Raw genomic sequence first — 18,279 nt, forward strand, 5'->3', positions numbered from 1 at the left:
ACGCTCATGGCTCAGGAGTTAAGGGGAACACCCAAGTCTCCAGCTCCCTTCCTGCGTCATCTGTACCCCTCCCCCCAGCAAAAAGGACAGGGAGAACCTTCTAAATAACTCCACAAAGACAGGAGCCAAATGATAATGCGATAGAGTAGCTGTTCAAAAAGGCTTTGATTTCATTTTGTGATCTGTGTCAAACTGCCTCATTCTCAGTGCGGGTGACCCCTCCTCCCCAGGAGACGAGAATGGAAAGTGGGGGTCTTTTGTGAAGTCTCGGCCTCCACAAGGCCCCAGGGAAACCCTACATAGTTCTGAGAGTTGACAGGAATCCTGGCAAAGACTAAGGTGGGTGGGAGGCAGTGACAAGTAGGGTGGCGGACACCAGTCAGGAAGCTGGGGTGGGGGAGAACCCCGTCCTTGGCCCTGCTCAGCCTTGGGGCTACCATGTGCATGATGGAGAAGGGGAGATTTCCCCCCACCTTGAAGCACCCCTTGGCTGGGCATGGCTTTGATTCCGCTTAGGGCTCAGGTGAGAGAGGAGCAGGAAGCTGTCATGAGCTGGCTGCTTCATAACGTGCTGCTGCCGGTGCCCCGGAGTCCAACACCACGGACAAACTGCTCCAGCAGGCCGATGGCACCAGAGGGACTGGGGGCTGCTGCCCGAAGCCCCACTGTGCTGCTGTAGGCAGCCAAGAAGGCTGAGCGCACCTCCTGGAGCCGAGTCTCCCGTTCACTCAGGGCTGTAAGCCTGTGCGGAGGGAGGGAGGGAAAGAGAGAGAATTAATGCATAACCCTGGGGCAGGATCCAACATTCTCATCCTTACCCCACTGCCTATCCTTCTGCATTCCTCAGTAGAAGGCCAGCACCTGCCCCGTGGCCATAATACACTTGTGGTTCAGGCCCCAAATATTTGGCCCTGTTCCTCTCTTAAACTCTCTCTCAGCTCTCAGGCTGCTGTTCCTACCTGGAGAGGCCAGAGTCCTCACCTTCAGTCACTACAGTCCCCAGGTAAACAGCTAGGAAGGTGCTGGCTTTTCCAGCAGGACTTCTTTTCTCATTCTATCTGCTTTTCCTTCCCTGGCCTCTACAGGCACTTATCACAAGTCAAGAAGGGGAACAAGTGTGAATTCCACATAAGGCTGTTTGATGACTTGAAGAGTCTTTAATAGAAAAGGCCTGAGATACCAGCCACGCCCAACCTCTGGACTCAACCTCTGAAGTCTAGGGGTAGGAGGGACACAGAATTAGAGGAAAGGTCACAGACCCACATGAGATGGGCCCTCACGTTCCCATCCACCTAAGCACCAAGACCAGCCCTGACCACTAACTCACTCCAAAATTTCCCCTAAGAGACCAATCACTGGGTAACCCCTCCTGCAAATTTGTTAGAAGCAGCAGCAATATCCCCAGTTCCCAAGCCCAAATGACTTGCACCTAGGGCCTGGGGTAGCACATGGAGATATGAGGATAAGTGAGTGTCCAAGGGTAAGTATGGGGAGGACAGACCCAGGGAAAACAGATTGGTGGGAGTGGGGGGTGTGTGAGAGAGAGTGAGAGAGTGAGAGTGAGAGAGAAAAGCAGCAGCAGCAGCAGAAGCAGGTTGCAGGGCGAAGGAAAGTCAAATAGCTCTAGCAGCAGCACTAAGAAAATGGGGCTGATACTGGATTCCTGCAATACCATGAACAACTCCGAAGTCTCTCTTGGCATGTGGGGGAGATACGTGGCCCCAGATTTTCTTTACTTCCAAATTAGGTTTTACATAGGCTGGAGACCATGTGTACTTCTTTAGCTTTTCCTGAGAGCATACAACCAGGAGAAATACAGATAGTAGTTCATATTCACAGGGAACATCTAAAGGTCCATATGTATGCATTCTCATTGCCCCCTATTTCTAGGAGGCAGAAAGGGGAGAGATCACAACCTATTTAGAAACAAGGTAACTGGAACCCAGAGAGGGTATGTGATCTACTTGAGGACATATGGCAGGCAGAGACTGGAGCTACCATAGTGCCATTCCCTCTCAAGAGATGGGCTAGCAGGCTCAGAGAAGTCAAGGCTGATATCCCAAGACAGAACTGATAAACATGTTTTTTGGTTTTTTGGTTTTTTTGGCCATGTGGCATGCGGGATCTTAGTTCCCCAACCAGGGATCGAACCTGTACCCCCCCTGCAGTGGAAGTGCAGAGTCTTAACCACTGGACCGCCAGGGAAGTCCCCAGGGCTAGTAAACACAACAGCTAGGATTTGGATTAAATTTCTCTGACACCAAAGCCAAAGCAGTGAACCCACATAATATGTGACCTCATCAGGAATCAACCCTGACCCCAGGCCCATCCTGCAATCTTGGAGGCCATGGGATCACGGAGAACCTAGCTCTCCTCTGGGAACCACCCCTAACCTGAGGGTTGGCTGGGAGCACAGAGAGCTACCCAAGGCCTAAACTGTAGGATCTGGGGCTAGAGCTGCCCGTTTCGGTGGCTAATACCAGGTAAGTGAGGGGTGCTATTAAGCAGGGGCAGAGATGTCTGCTTCCTCCAGAGATGGCTCTTAGGCTCTCTGGTTGAAGTAGGAAGAGCCTACGGAAAGGTGCAGACAAGTATTTCTTTAATCCTCAAAAATCTAAGAGATCTTGTTTCTGGCTTAAGGGCCTGGCTATAGAGAAGGCTGTACCAGGCCCTAGTGGCCTCTGAAGTCCTTGGGCTACTCCCTAGCTGCGAGGCCAGGGCCTGTGAGCACCATCTAGGAATCCCGAGGTCTGGCCCCTGCTTGCCCTCAGCAGGACTCCTTCTCAACTCCCAAGGGCAACTTGCCTCCAACCTGTCAGCACTGGAGGGTATGAACTGGATTCTGGTGGTGGTGATGAACACCCAGCACCCGGTGGGGAGGTGAAGGCCCTTAGGCAGCCACAGACCAGAAGCAGATCCTGCTCCCCAGGCCACCGGAGGCTCTCCCCGCCTGACATCCGTGAAACAGCAGTGCAGGCAGGGGGGCAGGCGACAGCCAGAGAGGCAGCTGCTCTGCTAGAACTGGAAGTCCAGCATTGGAGCTTTGGAGGGAGAGGATTTTACAGGCTTGGGCTTTGGATGGGCATCCCTGTCCAATTTTCTTTCCTGACCAGAGACAAAAGCAGATGACAAAAGGGGGGAGGGGACAGCAAGGAACCCTCGGTGCTGCTTGGGAGCACAGCCCTCGGGCTAACCCAGCTCGGTTCTGGCTCTGGTCTCCACCATACACCTTTCACTACTCCACTGTTCTGCTTTCAAAGGGTTCTCATGTCAGGAAAAGCCTTGGACAGAAATAGAATCTTTTATAGCTAGAGTCCAGCCAGCTTTCTCTAAGGGTGTGTGCCCCAAGAGACCCATGGATGGGTTTTAGGGGCCGGGGAGAGTGAACACACTCCAACGTACTTCCTGAGCAGTCCATCAGGCCTCCTTCATACCTCAGGGTCCGGGAGCAGTGACGTATACTTCGCTGAGCCACTCGGGAGGGGCAGGGGGCCCAGGCCGGCTCCCCGGGGCCTGCTGCGGCCTCGTTCCTAGCCAGCACTCAGTGGCTCACCAGCTTTTGATGTGGGGGGGGGGGGTGCGGGGCATCCTGTCTTCTCAAGCAAGACACTTACAGACAATTGTTAGGGAGCTCATCCGGGAAGCTGAAAGGGAGAGAGGAGTCTGTGTGCAGGACAGCCCGTTCCTGAATACTGCCACAGCCTGTTACCATCTGCCAGCTGCCAAAGTCTGTGGAGAGAGAGGATCCGGGCAGGGGATGGTCCACTGATCTGGGGCAGAGAGGAGAGAGAGGGGAGATGATGTAGTCAGTCATATGCCTGACAGGGGAGGCCCTGGAGGAGTGGGGCGGGGAGGCTATGGTGGCCCTGGGACCGGGTCACAAGGGTCTGTCGGTAGAGCATCTGTAACCATTTGTTACAAATGGTTGTAAGCATCAACCATTTTCTCCAGAAGTACAAAAACAGCTGGACAGGTTATGACCAAGAAAGAAGAGTAAAAACCACAAGGCAGGGGCTTCCCTAGTGGCGCACTGGTTAAGAATCTGCCTGCCAATGCAGGGGACACGGGTTCAAGCCCTGGTCTGGGAGGATCCCACATGCCAAGGAGCAGCTGGGCCCATGCACCGCAGCTGCTGAGCCTGAGCTCTGGAGCCCACGAGCCACAGCTGCTGGGCCTGTGCTCTGCAGCGAGAGGCCACTGCAATAAGAAGCCCGAGCACCGCAATGAAGAGTAGCCCCCGCTCGCCGCAACTAGATAAAGCCCACGCACAGCAACAAAGACCCAACGCAGCCAAAAATAAATAAATAAAATAAAATAAATTTATTAAAAAAAAAAAAAAGACCATAAGGCAGGCTCAGCTGTGAGGACAATGCATCATGCAAAGACTTACAGGAGCAAAAGAACAAGAGCAAAGCATGGTGACAAAGGTGAGCCAGCAACCAAAGCCTGGGATCAGGGCATGCCTGCTCTGGCTGACAAAGCAAGTAAAATCTCAACAGCACCAAAAGGAGGGGAGCAAGGCTGAACGCCCCAGGAACCAGGGAGGCAGGGTCACCCCACACTCCCTGGCATGCAGATTGGCAGGGTGGCAATGCAGAACCCAGGCCACTGAGGTCCTATGGTAGAGATGGGAGAACAAGCCTCTTGGGGACGGTGCGGGCTGTGACCTAGATAGAAGAGGAAGGTGACGGGAGCCCTGAGCCCCGCCCTCTTCCTCTGCAGCGCCTTCCAGGAGCCAAAGTTCGTATTCACAGGCATCAACCCAGCAAACTCACTGGCTATGCCCAGAGGGAAGGAATGAATCAGGCAGCCAACTTGACAACTTCATCAGGCCTTTTTCAAACAGAGGTTTGGGGGGTGCGGGGAGAGGAAAGCTGTATTGGGAATCTACCACTGTCACCACCTCCCCACTCACAGCCCAGCCTTCTCTGCTGTCTCTGGACAGTAGCCCAGCTGGTGGGGGAGGAAGGGAGGAGACAGGGAAACATCAAACAAGGCACTTCCATCAGCTACCCCAGGTCCCAATCCCCAGAGGTGCATCATCTTTGATGCTTGACCCTTTGTTCTTTAATTCAAGAATAGCAGAAGGTGCTCCTGTAGGGACCCAGAAACAGAGCAGAAGCATGAATAGTGGTACAGGGGGTGGGAAACTGAAAAATTTGGCCCACCCAGTTAGCTGGAGTCAAGGGCTCCTAGACTGAGGTGACATTCCCCATGGGTCCCCAGGCCAGCTTTATCCTCAAGTAGTTGCCAAGCTGAGTGCAGCTCTGGCCAGCGCTGCATCTCTGCTGATCGTAAATCATCTCCTTCTTAGAGGCAGGAAAATGGCAGCCCAGACAGGTAACGACACTTGCCCAAGGTTCCACGGCTACAGAGTGCAAGAAGAGATTTTTAAAGCCAAGATTGATTACAGATTTGTTGTACAACAGAACCACCTTGAGACCAGGGAAAACAGCTAGCTTTCTACGTTAAAGCCGCCATGAATCGGACCCCCCCACCGCCCCCGCAACATAGAGACTTGCCATATTCATTGCTCCTGCTCTACTCTGGAAGGTGTAAGACAGCAGCACTGGGGATGAGGACAGGTCGTGGTCTGCTACCTGGTGGAAGCCCTAGTGACTGACAAAGCAGGGCTTCCTTCTTCCTACATGGAGAAACTTGGTAGGGTTCAGGCCAGACACTGTATCTCTGGTGATCCTTAACTGTCTGTAAATCAGAGACAGCTGCCTACATGCAAGAGCAAGCTACACGCCACCGTGTGGTGCCTGCCCTGTGCTTCCTCTGGGTCATGCCGGAGTCTTCAGTCAATGCAACCCCTCTTGAGGGCAGCCTGGCTCCACAAATCTCACCTCTTGCTCAAACTTTAAGGTAGAGTTTCTTTTCCAGTTTTCGGGAAAATAATTGCTAAACAGCAGAGTGTTGAGGGAATGAAAGCAACGTGAAGTAGAGGAGGCTGGGTAGGATGAGGGACTTATGGGGCAGGGAACGTGGGGGTTTCTTATGCTCCTAACCCCACTCCCCAGGGCTATCAGAGACTCACACTTCCAATGGGAAAATGACATATGGAATATGGTTACAGAGAGCTTCCCAGCAAGGGCTCTTGGTCTCCTAGGCTAGTCCCTTGCCTGTACTTCCCGCGTCCAGCAGGTAGCACCCCCAGGCAAGAACCATGCTTGAAGCAGCCAGGGGACAGCTGTAGTATGGAGTAGGCAGCACAGACAGCAACAGGGCGCATGATCCCAGGGGTCACAAAGGAATCTCAGCAAGCAGCCAACCATCTTTTGCATCTTTTTCAAGAGTGAGCACACAGGCTCCAAATGAATCTTCGTATTTGAGGCTTTTGTCAAGGAAAGCGTTGCAAAGCAACCGTTGCATTCCTGGGTTTGAGAGCAAGGGGCTGTGCTAAGCAAAGAGGTCCTCGTAAGTGCACATCTGGAGTAGCTGGCTAGAGGGGGCACCTAAAGATGACAGGGAACAGTCACGAGAAGGAAGCACCTGCACCTGCCGAGTGAAAGAAGGAAGGAAAACTTTCAAGTTAGCCTCAGTACACAGGTAACGCAACCAGCCTTAATAAAACCCCATGCTCGGGGCTTCCCTGGTGGCGCAGTGGTTGGGAGTCCGCCTGCTGATGCAGGGGACGCGGGTTCGTGCCCCGGTCCGGGAGGATCCCACGTGCCGCGGAGCGGCTGGGCCCGTGGGCCATGGCCGCTGGGCCTGCGCGTCCGGAGCCTGTGCTCCGCGGCGGGAGAGGCCACAGCGGTGAGAGGCCCGCGTACCGCAAAAAGAAAAAAAAAAAAAAAAAAAAAAACCCCATGCCCTTCTGCCCTATACCCTTACACGAGTGCAGACACAGCATCTACCTCCACCGATCTACCTACAGGACTGGAGGGCACACGGGGCCAAGCCACCCTCAAACTGGACAACTGTGGAGCTGACAGTGCTTCCAAGGTCATCCATCCACATCCCCAGGGCCCAGACCTCTGCCCAGGAGGTTGGCTTCTTGGCAATATTTCACTCCCTTAGGTGGGTATGGCTTAAGCCCCTGTTCACAGCACCAAGAGAGCTAAGGGGCCCCACCCTGCCCCACACCTGCCAGACCCCTGCTGTGGGCCAGCTCAGGCAAGTGTTTTAGCTTTTAGCTGGTCCTTTTGGAAGGGGGTACAGGAGCACCCACACAAGCAGAGCTGGCCCAAGCCACACAGCTGAGGCGAGGAGAAAAAGGTCTGGCCTGAGGTACCTGATCTGGCCTTTTACCTAGCTGCCCAGTGCTCTGACACAGCCGACAGTCCTTCAGAAATGAGACTGATAAGGACGGGTCTTAACCACAACTACAGTTTACTGAGCATTTCTAGTACTCATGCAAAGGATGAGCATTACTATGTGCCAGGTATTTTGCTCCATTGTCTCACTTAAACCCAAACTCATGGAGACCAGGATCATTACTCCCACTTTAAAGACGGGATAAAAAAGACTGAGCTCAGAAGGGAAGTGTTTTTTCCAAGTCACACAGCTAGAAGTGGCAAAGCTGGGATTGAAACCCAGGCTGACCAAAACCCATGCTAGCCGCATAGCACACCGATCCTCCTTCCTGGTAAGAGGTGGTGGAGGCCTCAGGGATTGGCTCGGGGATGGACACTTCCAACTTCCAACTGGAATAAAGCACAGAGTTTCTGATCTATGGTTGGAAAAGAGGCCTTCACGTGGTCCCTGGATGTGAGAAGGGAAGCACGTGGAGTAGCTGGCCACCATTAGGGAAGCTGGCCAGAAGACAAAGCTAGCATGTAGAAAGAGGCAAGGGGAAAGAACCATAGGGAAATGGAGTTGGAACCTCGATGAAGCTGTGCCTGAAGGCTGCATTTTTCCAATGTAAACCAACGGTTTTCCTTTATTGTTTAAACTGTTCTGAGATGGATTTTCTGTTACTCGCATCTAAAAGCACCCAATCTGACAGCTCACCGAGAGGGCTTGAAGGTTCACAGCTAGGAAGGACCCAGGCAGGTAGCTGCCCATTTAAGCCTCTGATGAGAAAAAAGAAACGCAAAGCTATCAAGTGACATGCCTGAAGTCATGCAGGGAACGAACATTTGAGCCAAGACCCAGAATCCTAGCCTTTCAGAGAGCTTGAATGTCACCTAATTTGTACCTACCCCCACCACTACCAAGCCTCCAGGTGATGGTCCCACAGCCTCTGCCCAAGTGAACGCCTCCAGGAATGGGGCCTTAGGGAAGAATCCTTCGGTTCAACAAGGGCCTCACCCCACGGAACAGGTGACTTCAGAAACGGCTAGGACAAGATTCATCAGATTTGAAAAGTCATGTTTCCCTCAGCCTGGACTTCAGGCACTGGGGTATGTCTGTGTCTGTGTGTCTGTTTGTGCAGGTGTGTGTGTTTGTGTGAACCAGGAACCTCTGCTTTCCTGCAGCAGCCCAAGGAGAAGTCTTTTGGGGCTCCAAGTTTTCTCTTATGGGTCTCAAGCTGGCAATGCCTTTAGGCTTCTCACCGCTCATCTCTGGTCTGAAGCTGTGGCCCCACGGGAGAACACATCAAAGGTTAAGACAGGAACCCTATGTGTTATAGAAAGCAATCCGGTTTCTCTGCCTCATTAAACATAGCTGGGGACAGAGCTCATTGCTCATAACAAGCAGTTAGTAGGTGGTGAAGGATGGGGAAAGGGCAGCTATCTGGGCAGCAGAGTTGGCGCCTATGTTGTCACTTAGCTCACCAACCAGGCCGCTGGATGTCCCTCAGCCAAGTTCATGTGCTCTTCAGGCAGCTTGGCTTCCAGCTGGGCTCAGTGGTAGCGCCATCCCTCCTCAGGCACGGACAGTGCTATGCTAGCAACCCCCATCCCTAAAGATGTCTGACTCTGGAGCAGAGGCCAAGAGTACACTCGGAGAGGGGCACTTTACTGACCAGGGCTCGGAGAGGCATGTGAGCACTGGTCCTGCCTCTTCCCAGCCCCCAGCCCTACAGGTGACGAGAGATTTAACAATGGTCCAGAAACGCATCTCAGTTAGAAGCTGCTGCAGTAGAAGCTAATGATGCAAAAGGGCCACCAGTCTTGCCAGTGAGGGTACGGGGTTGGGACTGGCTAAGAGTCAGCACCCCACAGAACTTTCTTCTGAATCCAACACCTACTTCTTAGCTTTGAACAAAGCTTCACCAATTCTTTTCACAGGGAAGTCCTACCTTAAGAGAGATATGTTTGTAGAACTTGGGAATGTGGAGCATAGGAAACCCAGAGAATTCACATTGTAAGGGGAATTTCGGCCGTCACAGCTAGCTTTACTAAAGGGTTTCTTTCCACACAGTTCCCTCTGCTGCACTAAAAAGCTGACTGGTTGTTGTTCCCTAAGAGAAGCAGGAAAGCTAATGACGAGATCCCTCAGGCACTTTAAATAAGAGAGACTAAATTAATTTTAATGTTAATGGAAATATGTAATTATAATTAGAATGCTCCAAATCTGAATAAACTAGTCTTTCAAATCCTCTGGCAAACAAGCAGCCAATCCAGAACCTTGTCACCTGGCCAGCCCAGCCTGGCTACAAGCAGGCACTCCCAGAATAAACCAGCAGAGCCATCAAACACCTCACAGCAGTCCACCTCACGCCTTTCCAAGGCGCCCCATTTTGGCCCAGTTACTCCAGCCTCCTTCACCAGGCCCCAGCTCACAGGGCCGTGAGATCAGGAGGACACCCCCAATCCTCCTCAGCCTCCTGGACCATCCTGGGCCAGCCATAAGCATCTGAGCCCCCAGTGCAGGCAGATAACCACTGGCGAGACCGAGGGAAATGGCCACAAGATTGGAACTAGGATCTTTTGTCAGGAAGAGGGAATGATAAAAAGCTAAGGTGTATGATGGGGTGCTGCGTCAGTGTGGGAGCCCCCAGCAGGTGGACAGTTAAGACCAGGGAGGACCCAGGGGACAGGAGGAATCTTCTGGTTTCCTTCCTAGTTGTCCAGCAATGTTGCACAGGCAGAAAAGGAGGCAGGGGCGATGAGCAAGAGCTCCGGCCCAGAAGAGGAAGGGTCACACGGTGCCGCAGCAGGCCCACAGGGGCCCCGAGGACAGCTGCACAGACAAGCAGGGTGGCACAGAGGACGCGGATGAGCACGGCACGTGGGCTTGTGTGCTCGGCACCATCTCCGCTCAGCTGCCTCCACCAAACCCGTGGGGACAGAGGGGTTGTGGCCTTTCTTTAATAGACTCAGCTACAGCGCTGACGGACATGGCAGAGCTCCGAGCGGAAGGGCTCCCCTTCAGAGGTGAGCACACGGGACCCCCTGGACAGTGCAGCTCCACTCACCTGGAGCTCATCTGCTCAGCCTGTGTGGGGAGGGTGCTTGTCCCCACCTTCCTCCATTGCTTGCTTTTGCCCAGAAAGGAAAAACCAGAGGACGGGGATGGGAGGAGAGTTCCCAAAGTTTCAGGGTTTTCCTTGTAATAAGCTGTGACCTTTGGGTTCAGTTTCCTCCTTGGTAACATGCCTGCCACAAGGAAAGACCTGAAATTCTGGAGCAGTATCCAACAGAGCTGGGCTTGAATCTAGAGTGGACTTCAACGCTCACGATCTTTCTGCTAGATGTCTTTTCTCCCTGGAATTTAGTAAGGACCTCCTAAGTCCCACACTTCTTTGTTCTCTTCAGAAGGGCCAGACATTCTCAAGGCCTTAGAAAACAAAGTAATTCACAGGCCTCCTTCCCTGGCTGTATGACATGGAAGGAGTGTTATGGGGTCAGCAAGGAAATGCCTCCCCCAAATGCCAGGCCATCCCTCAGTCCTAAGCCCCTGGCCAGTGCTCAGCTTTAACCTCACCAAGGAAACATCAGTTCTGCAGCACACTCCAGCCACACCTGTCCATCCTGGCTGAGCTGCTCCCTTTCCAGATGTGCAGGCCTGCGAGGGTTGCCCCAGCCACACACATCTAGCCTAGCTCCCTACCGTCTGTCCTCTCCAGTGCCCCACCCATTCAGACGAGGAACGGGAGAGACAGAAGCACCTCGGAGGATCTAGGGCCATCTCTTTAATCAGAATGTGAGGTCCACAGGGAGGCTGAGACCTGGCAAAGGCGAGAGGGAGGGGCAGCCCCAACTCCCTGCCCATGACATCACAACTACTACACCTTCTGGATACCCATCCACCAGGGCTCTGGGAAGGGGGAGTCTCAAAGCCCTCTGCAAACCAGCTCCTGCTCTGTATCCAAACATTAACCCATCCTCCAAACAGTGCGTGAGCCTGCAAGCTTGTCGATCCCCTCTGGCCTCCTGGGTGCACTGCCCGCCAGGCTGCATGCCCTGGAACCCCACTCTCCAGCCTTATTAACAGGGAAGGGCTAGCCACCCCACCATTAGGACTTTGGAGGTCCTCACCTGGGCTTGGGGACCTCCAGGGGACTGCTACCCAGCCTGAAAAAGTTGTCAGAATGGTTCGAGGACGAGGAGCTGGAGGACTTGGCTTCCACCAGCGCCTGGTGGGAAGGCAGGCGGTCCTCTGAGGGCTGCGGCCGGTTCCAGAGCACACTCTGTGGAGAGGATGAGTGGCTCTTCCTCCTGCAGTGGAAAGATAGGGTTGCTGGCTAAGGGGCCACCTCAGGCAAACCCTCTGCCCACCTGTACTAAATCTCAGGGCCCACTTTTTACTTGCACTGGAAAAGTGCCACATGGGAGTGGGCATACTTCAGCACTCCCCTGGGCTCGGCCATGGGCAGCGAGCTGTGTCTTCACAGAGGGAATGTGACGTCTGATCAAAACTGGCCTGCTGGCCTCAGTGCACATGCTGGAAAACAGATTCTTAACTAACACTTTAGTAACTGGCCTTCCCTGCTCATGTTATACAAAATATTGAGCCCTTTGTCCAGAGGGAAGGTCATCTGATTCTCACAGGAGCTGACCCTCAACAAGCTCCCAATTCCCAATCATTATTTTGTACTCACGCCTTCTTTCTTTTTCTAAGCTGGCCCCCCACCTCCCAGGCAAATGATACAAGGGAGCACCCCCAGGAAGCCCCTTTAACACCAGCGCCCCCCTCACCCGACCCTATCTTCCCAGCCCTGCAGCTTCCTCCTTCGTCCCGCAGTGCCCCCCCGCAACCAGATGGCTGGCCTCTGAGGCCCAGTAGAGACGGCAGGGCATGGAGTTCAGCTCTCAGGCCTACTGTCGGGGGCCCCTTTGTTCCTGGGGCTCCCTGGAGCTGGAGCCCTGGCTCACAGCTGTTAGCAAGCTTAGTTCCAGCCTGGCCCTCACCAAGCTGCCTGAGTCTGTGCTCCTGCAGGGACCAGCTCCACGGTCTCATAGGTGAAGCTCCCGGCGGCTCCTGGGGAGCTCTCCATGACCAGAGAGAAGTCACTGCCAAGGCTGGTGGTGCTGCCACGATCCTTCCGTCCTGAAAGAAGCCAGTGCCATCAGTCAGCACAATATCTTCTCCTGCTAGGGGCCCCCCACCTCTTCCACACAGAAGTTTCTAGAACAAACAGTCCCTATGTGATCTATAATCAGAAAGATATACAGAGGAAGTCTGCTGGGGCCCATGACTCACTCAGCATGCAGATATCTTCCACAGTGAAGCCTGCATCCCGGGCTGGCAAACTCTTCCTCCTATAAACAGAAGCCAGGACAGTGAATGCCAGATTGGGCTGAGGTCTCCCATGTCCCCCGCATGCTGTCCACCTGGGAAAGAAGCTCCAACTCACTGGAAACTCACGGACACAGGTCCTACCTAAACTGTTGCAGAAAGGCCAGGCCCACTTCTGCGAGGCCAGCAAAGCCTGCCGCCCCCCTGTCAGTGTGGCCCTCAGAGCTCAAGTCTGGTCCAGCACACTACGAGCTTAGATTTGGAAAGCTTGGACTTGGAAAGCAAGCAAAGACACCAACTCTCACAGGGGTCCTAAAGCAATTACCAAGCAAGACCCCTGTGTTTGCCAGGCTGGAAGCAGACTCTGCTCTGTGGCGGTGGGCTGTGCAGACACCCCTCTACAGCAGCACAGGGAAGGAAGCCATCAGCTCAGGCAGGAGAATCTTCTGCCATGGTGGTGGCATGGGGAGCTGGGAGTCCCCCTATCCCTGGGCTGGCTTTTCCCTGCAGCAACGAGCCCTGCTCTCCTAGTCACAAGATGAGCCTCTTCAGCCACTGGCCCTCCCCAGGTACCCCTACCTGCCCTCAGAGGGAAGGCAGGGATAGGAAGCCAGCCTGCCAAGCATGCAGGGAAGCAGGGAAGGGATAAGGCAGCGAGCAGGACCCCCCCGCCCCCGCCCCAGCCCTAGCGTGGCCCCTCCCGGAGCACCTTGCTCCCAGTGAGAGCAGGTCTCTCCTTACCTCTGTATCTTCAGAGCAGAGAACTCCTCAGAGATGATATGCTTCAAAAAATTGAAGCAGAAGAAGAAAATCTGAGAGACCAAAAAGCAGCACATGTGAGAAGACAGCCGTCTCCACGGAGAAGAATCTAGGCGGCAGAGCCCCCAGGAGAGGGCAACCAGTGACCCCGGTCAACCCCTGATGGACAGCAGCCCTACTCTGGGGACCCTGCTGGATATTCTGGTATAGAAACAGTACGGGCGGTAGAGAAGGCTTAGGAGGTCGGGCAGGTGTGCCTGGGCTGGGGCAAGGAAGGAAGGGTGTTTCCTTCCTGAGAACGCAAGAGGGTAAAGCCAGTGATGTTTCAAACCATCTTCAAACTGAACACACATGTTCTCAAGCTACTGAAAACGATGAAGAGAACAGCTGCTTCTCCCCCTCAGCCTCTCCTAAGAATCCCAGGGAGAGAGGCTAACAGGGAAGGACAGCTGGGAGAGAATTTTGGGGCAAGAAGATTAATGGACACAGCAGGAACACAATGCAAGGGCAAGAGATCAGATTTTGTAGAAGCAATACCCGGAAACAGTGGTTCAGGAAAACCAGGGGTGCGGGGCAGCTACTGCCTGGCCCACAGCCTGCACTGTTCAGAAACTCTAAGGGGCAAGACGAAGTCTGAGGCGGGCAAAAGCCGGAGGAGGCTCCTGAGCTCTGACCCCGCATCCGCATCCCCAGCTCCGTGAGCAAATTCTCTCTTCTCCCTTCCAGCCAGTGCCCTGGTCCAACGGGCCTCTGTGAAGTGCACACAGTGCATAGTCTCTGCAGTTGATTCCGCAAGGTGTGGTCCATCAACCCCTCACTTGGAAAAATACCCACAGGGTATCCCAGAGCCCCGTAAGATCTCCTCAAAAAATAAAAAAAGGGCTTCCCTGGTGGCGCAGTGGTTGAGAGTCTGCCTGCCGATGCAGGGGACGTGGGTTCGTGCCCCGGTCCGGGAAGATCCCACATGCCGCGGAGCGGCTGGGCCCGTGAGCCATGGCCGCTGAGCCTGCGCATCTGGAGCCTGTGCTCCACAACGGCAGAGGCCACAACAGTGAGAGGCCTGCGTACCGCAAAAAAAATAAAAAAATAATAATAATAAATAAATAAAAAAAGAGGGAGGGCACCTAGGTCAGGCCAGTATGAAAACTTTGTTACGTAACTTTTTTTTTTTGGCCGCCCCGCACAGCTTGTGGGATTTTAGTTCCCCGACCAGGGATTGAACCTGGGCCCCCTGCAGTGAAAGCACGGAGTCTTGAGCACAGAGTCCTAACCACTGGACAGCCAGGGAAGTCCCCGTTACATAAAATTAAATAGGTGTCTTCACCACAGATTTTTTAGTCTTTAATATGCTAATGTGCTCTGAGAGCCTCAAAGGCAAAGGAGGGGTACGGAGCTGTTTAACAAGCCCCAGCTTTTTGCAAGTTTTTAAAGTATCAGAGTTTTGAGTGTGTGCGGGGAGGAAGGGAGGGCTAAGAGAAAAGCCCACATCCTGCCAACCCTCCCAGCTGAGAAGACCCTCTTGTTTATGTTGAGACATGGCCAGGGTTTGAGTCCAGAATCCACTGGGCTCAGCCGCATCCGCTGCCCAGTCTCTGAAGGAGGAATCTGGCCTGCTCTGGGGACGGGGAGACAGCATGGGGGACAGCAGGTACTGGAGCGCCAGCTCCAGCAAATCTCAAAATGAGAGGCTGCAAAGGGGCTTTACGTGCGGATTTCAGTGCCAAAGTCACCACCTCTGACAGAGTTCATGGAGGCCTCTGAGGAACAGGCTTATGAGCTCTGCAGTCCTGGCGGATGCAATAAGTGCTCAAACAAAGAGATTTAGAAGGGGAGAGGAGCAGCTGAGAGGGAGGAACAAAAGAAGAATGCACAAGAGAAGATGCCCAGAAAGAGGCGGCCTCAGGAGGGTGAGAAAGATGCCTCAGGAAAACGCGGGGGGAGCCAACACCGCGTGCAGCTCCCACGCTGGGCATCTGGACTCGTTCTCTTTGTGAGGCAGCAGAATCGACACCGGGAGGCTCAAGGTTAATCGCATTACCCAAGGTCACCCAGGCAGTAAGTGGCACAACTGGGGTTCACACTCAGGTCTGACTCCAGGTCTGTGTGCAGGGAAAACAGGCTGAAAACAAAGAGTACCCAAGAGCCAAAGACTGGAAAAGGTAGTTACAGGATAAGGCGTGGACAGGGCAGAGAGGAGGAAGGAGGGACAGCGCGCGGACGGGAAGGGGGACCCACAGCCCGCGGGCCGGGACCGGCCGGGTGGCGAGGAGCAGGCCGGACCCTGCTTGCACGGAAGGCCCTGGGGCTTGAAAGCTGCCGAGTGGGTGTGACGAGACAAGGGAGGACAGGGAAGAGCTTCTGGCTTTAGCTGTGAGGGTGAGGGGCACAGGAAAGGACTTGTAAACTGGTTCCAGAGCTGAGTGCAGAAAACAAGGCCACCCGTAAGAAGGCCAGCACAGAACGGGGGGAAGAGGACTGACACACGAAGGTCACAGGTAAGTGTTCTCTCCGCGAGAGAGGGGGACTGAGGCTCAGAACGGGGCTGCTGTGCCGGTGCTGTTCCTGCCACGCTGCCTGATCCCAGCACACACCAGGCAAGGAACCGCCCCCAAAGTGTGGACACCAAACGGACCATCATCCTGTCCCTCTTGGGGGTAAAAGAGCCCGAGCTCGCGGAGTCCTGACGTGTGTTCGCGGACCGTGAACAGTACCCACCTCCTCTCCTTTGCTGAGTCGATCTACCAACATGTGCCTGAAACAAGAAGGCGAGGAGGTCAAAGCGAGCACCTCCCAGACAAGAGGATGAAGGGGGACCAGAGCCACAGGGACAGCCCATGGCTTTGGCACCCCAGCCTCAGATGGGCCCGACCACACCTTCTCTCTTCCCAAGGGGGTGGGACCGTCTTCGCCTTCAACCCTGTCACAGGGGCCACCACACCCAGGCACACAAAAAGGCGGTTCCCAAGCACCGGAGCACCCCACAGCCCGACAGTTCCCGAAGGCTCACCCGAAGAGGAACCAGTCGTAGGCCACCGTTAGGTAGAGGATCTCAGTGGGCTTCAGGGATGCGTGGATGAGCCCGTCCTGGAAGAGACGGGCCCAGATCAGAAAGAAGCCTCCCCATGACGGCCCCCTCCTGGCCTCGGGGGCTGAGTCACAACCACCGCCCCCGTGACAACCAGGCTGCCTGACAGGCCCCGGAGCGGGGTTAAACACGACACCTGCTCTGGACACGTGAGGTCCCTCGCTCCGAAGCCTCTCTGCTTTCTGGAAACAGTCCCAGCGCTCACAAAGGGTACATCTTGGAAGGGCCTCTGAATGCTCCCTGACCCCACGGCCCAGCCCGTCCATACTCACAGCCCACAAGGAAAGGCGCAGGAGAGAGATGAAGAGGGGCGTCCGGTCCCAGCCTGAGATACAGTGTACCAGCAGTCCGCTGTCATCTACACAGGAACATGGAACGGGAGGCCCAGAAGAGAGGCAAACACGGGCTGATGAGAAGGGGATGTGCCACCGCCCTGGCCTGGGGTGAGAGCCAGGCCACCCCAGAACCACGGCCTAGCTCCAAAGGCAGGCATGTGATGTTTCTGCCAACCTGGCCACAGTGACCGGTTCAAGGATGGGCAATGGATCCAAACTGAGGCAATGAGCAGGAGCTCTGGGACAGAGGCCGTCTCCCTCTTCTGGAGGGGTTAAGACAGCAGGAAACAAGTCTGGAACGATTGCCAGCCATGAAGCTAACTAAACAGTGGGTATGAGACAAGGAGAGATTCTTTGTGGTATTTGGCACCTGGCTCTGCTCTTGGGCCTTCTTGGTTATATAAACGAATACATTTCCATTTGTTCAAGCAAGTGCAACCCCACACAGGTCCTGACTGATATGGAGGAACCAGAGTCAGACCGCCCTAGGACACTGAGCATGATGGGCTCATCCAATCAAAACAGTCAAACTGGCTGGAGTCCCCTCTGGAGAATAGGCCCTCCAGGGGCTCTTGTGTGTGCCCAAGAAGAGGCCAGGATTGACTTTCTCTCACCTTTCTGAACCAAAAGAGGCCCCTGCAGCCCCACACAAAAGGCTGATGCTCAAAGCTCAAAGGCCAGCTGACCCAGTGCAGAAACACATCGGCAAAAGGCTGATGCTGAAAGCTCAAAGGCCAGCTGAGTGTGGTTCAGATGGTAACAAGTTCATAATTTTGGGCATGGAATAAATCTGCCAATGACAAGGGAATCCCCAAATCCTTCTCCCATAGAGCAAAAGGCCCCAATAAACACACATTCGCGATGTCAAGACCTGGGAACACCCAGAAGATCCTATGGCTTGAGGCAAGCAGAGGCAGACTCACCATCACTGTTAATTATGGAAAGCAGCAGTTTCAGGTAGTTTTGTGTTTGTTGCACCAGATCCCAACTCTGTTGAAGAAAAATAAAAGGATTCTATGAATAGGTGTTCACTCAGAATGGGAATTTAAAGCATTTTTAAAATAAAATGCTATGAGTTATTCTGGGGAAACAAGTACCCCAGGCTCATGGTCACAGGCCACAGGTGCCAAATCCCAGACTATCTGAAACTTCACTTTTCACACGTCCCTGCACCCTCCCCCACGGGCCCCTCCCTCAGTGTGCTCTGACCCAACGTGCGGGTGAGGGAGGGGAAGCCGTGCAGGAGCCTGGGCAACCCACAGCCCCACAGCCACGAGCAGCAGCCGGACACTAGCCTGCTCTGAGCCCTGGGCTCCAGGCACGGCTGTCTAGGGAATTAACAGAAACCGACAAAGAGCCCTGAGCCCATGGCCACTGTCACCAAATGGAAAGAGCCATTTCCTTCTCATCAATCACGTTTCATACGTTTTTTATTGCTACTCACTGCATAGACTTCTAATGAGTAACAAATGCAGTCTGTTTGGTAAACAAAAATCTTTTAAAACAGGAGGCCCGTGAGGTGGGAGA

General features: G+C 54.1%; 1 protein-coding gene across 5 annotated transcripts in view; it reads right to left on the bottom strand.

Annotated features, from left to right (window-relative positions):
* Nucleotides 1–146: 146 nt before the first annotated feature.
* The window catches only part of MTMR14 (myotubularin related protein 14), a 43,572-nt gene continuing 25,439 nt past the window's right edge, over nt 147–18,279 (bottom strand). The window contains exons 10-19 of one of the 5 annotated variants that reach the window (XM_081245009.1): nt 17,676–17,742; nt 16,690–16,775; nt 16,340–16,416; nt 16,048–16,084; nt 13,315–13,385; nt 12,538–12,596; nt 12,246–12,384; nt 11,373–11,552; nt 3,615–3,770; nt 148–742 (exon numbers count right to left, since the gene is read on the bottom strand). In XM_081245009.1, the coding sequence (XP_081101135.1) occupies nt 562–742; nt 3,615–3,770; nt 11,373–11,552; nt 12,246–12,384; nt 12,538–12,596; nt 13,315–13,385; nt 16,048–16,084; nt 16,340–16,416; nt 16,690–16,775; nt 17,676–17,742 (1,053 nt within the window). In that variant the 3' untranslated portion in view covers nt 148–561. Of the gene's footprint in view, nt 743–3,614; nt 3,771–11,372; nt 11,553–12,245; nt 12,385–12,537; nt 12,597–13,314; nt 13,386–16,047; nt 16,085–16,339; nt 16,417–16,689; nt 16,776–17,675; nt 17,743–18,279 lie in introns of all 5 variants that reach the window. The other 4 variants (XM_081245008.1, XM_081245012.1, XM_081245011.1 and 1 more) reach the window with 4 other exon arrangements.

The sequence above is a fragment of the Mesoplodon bidens genome (genome assembly GCF_964165515.1).
Source record: "Mesoplodon bidens genome assembly, chromosome: 10".
NCBI classification, from domain to species: Eukaryota; Metazoa; Chordata; class Mammalia; order Artiodactyla; family Ziphiidae; genus Mesoplodon; species Mesoplodon bidens.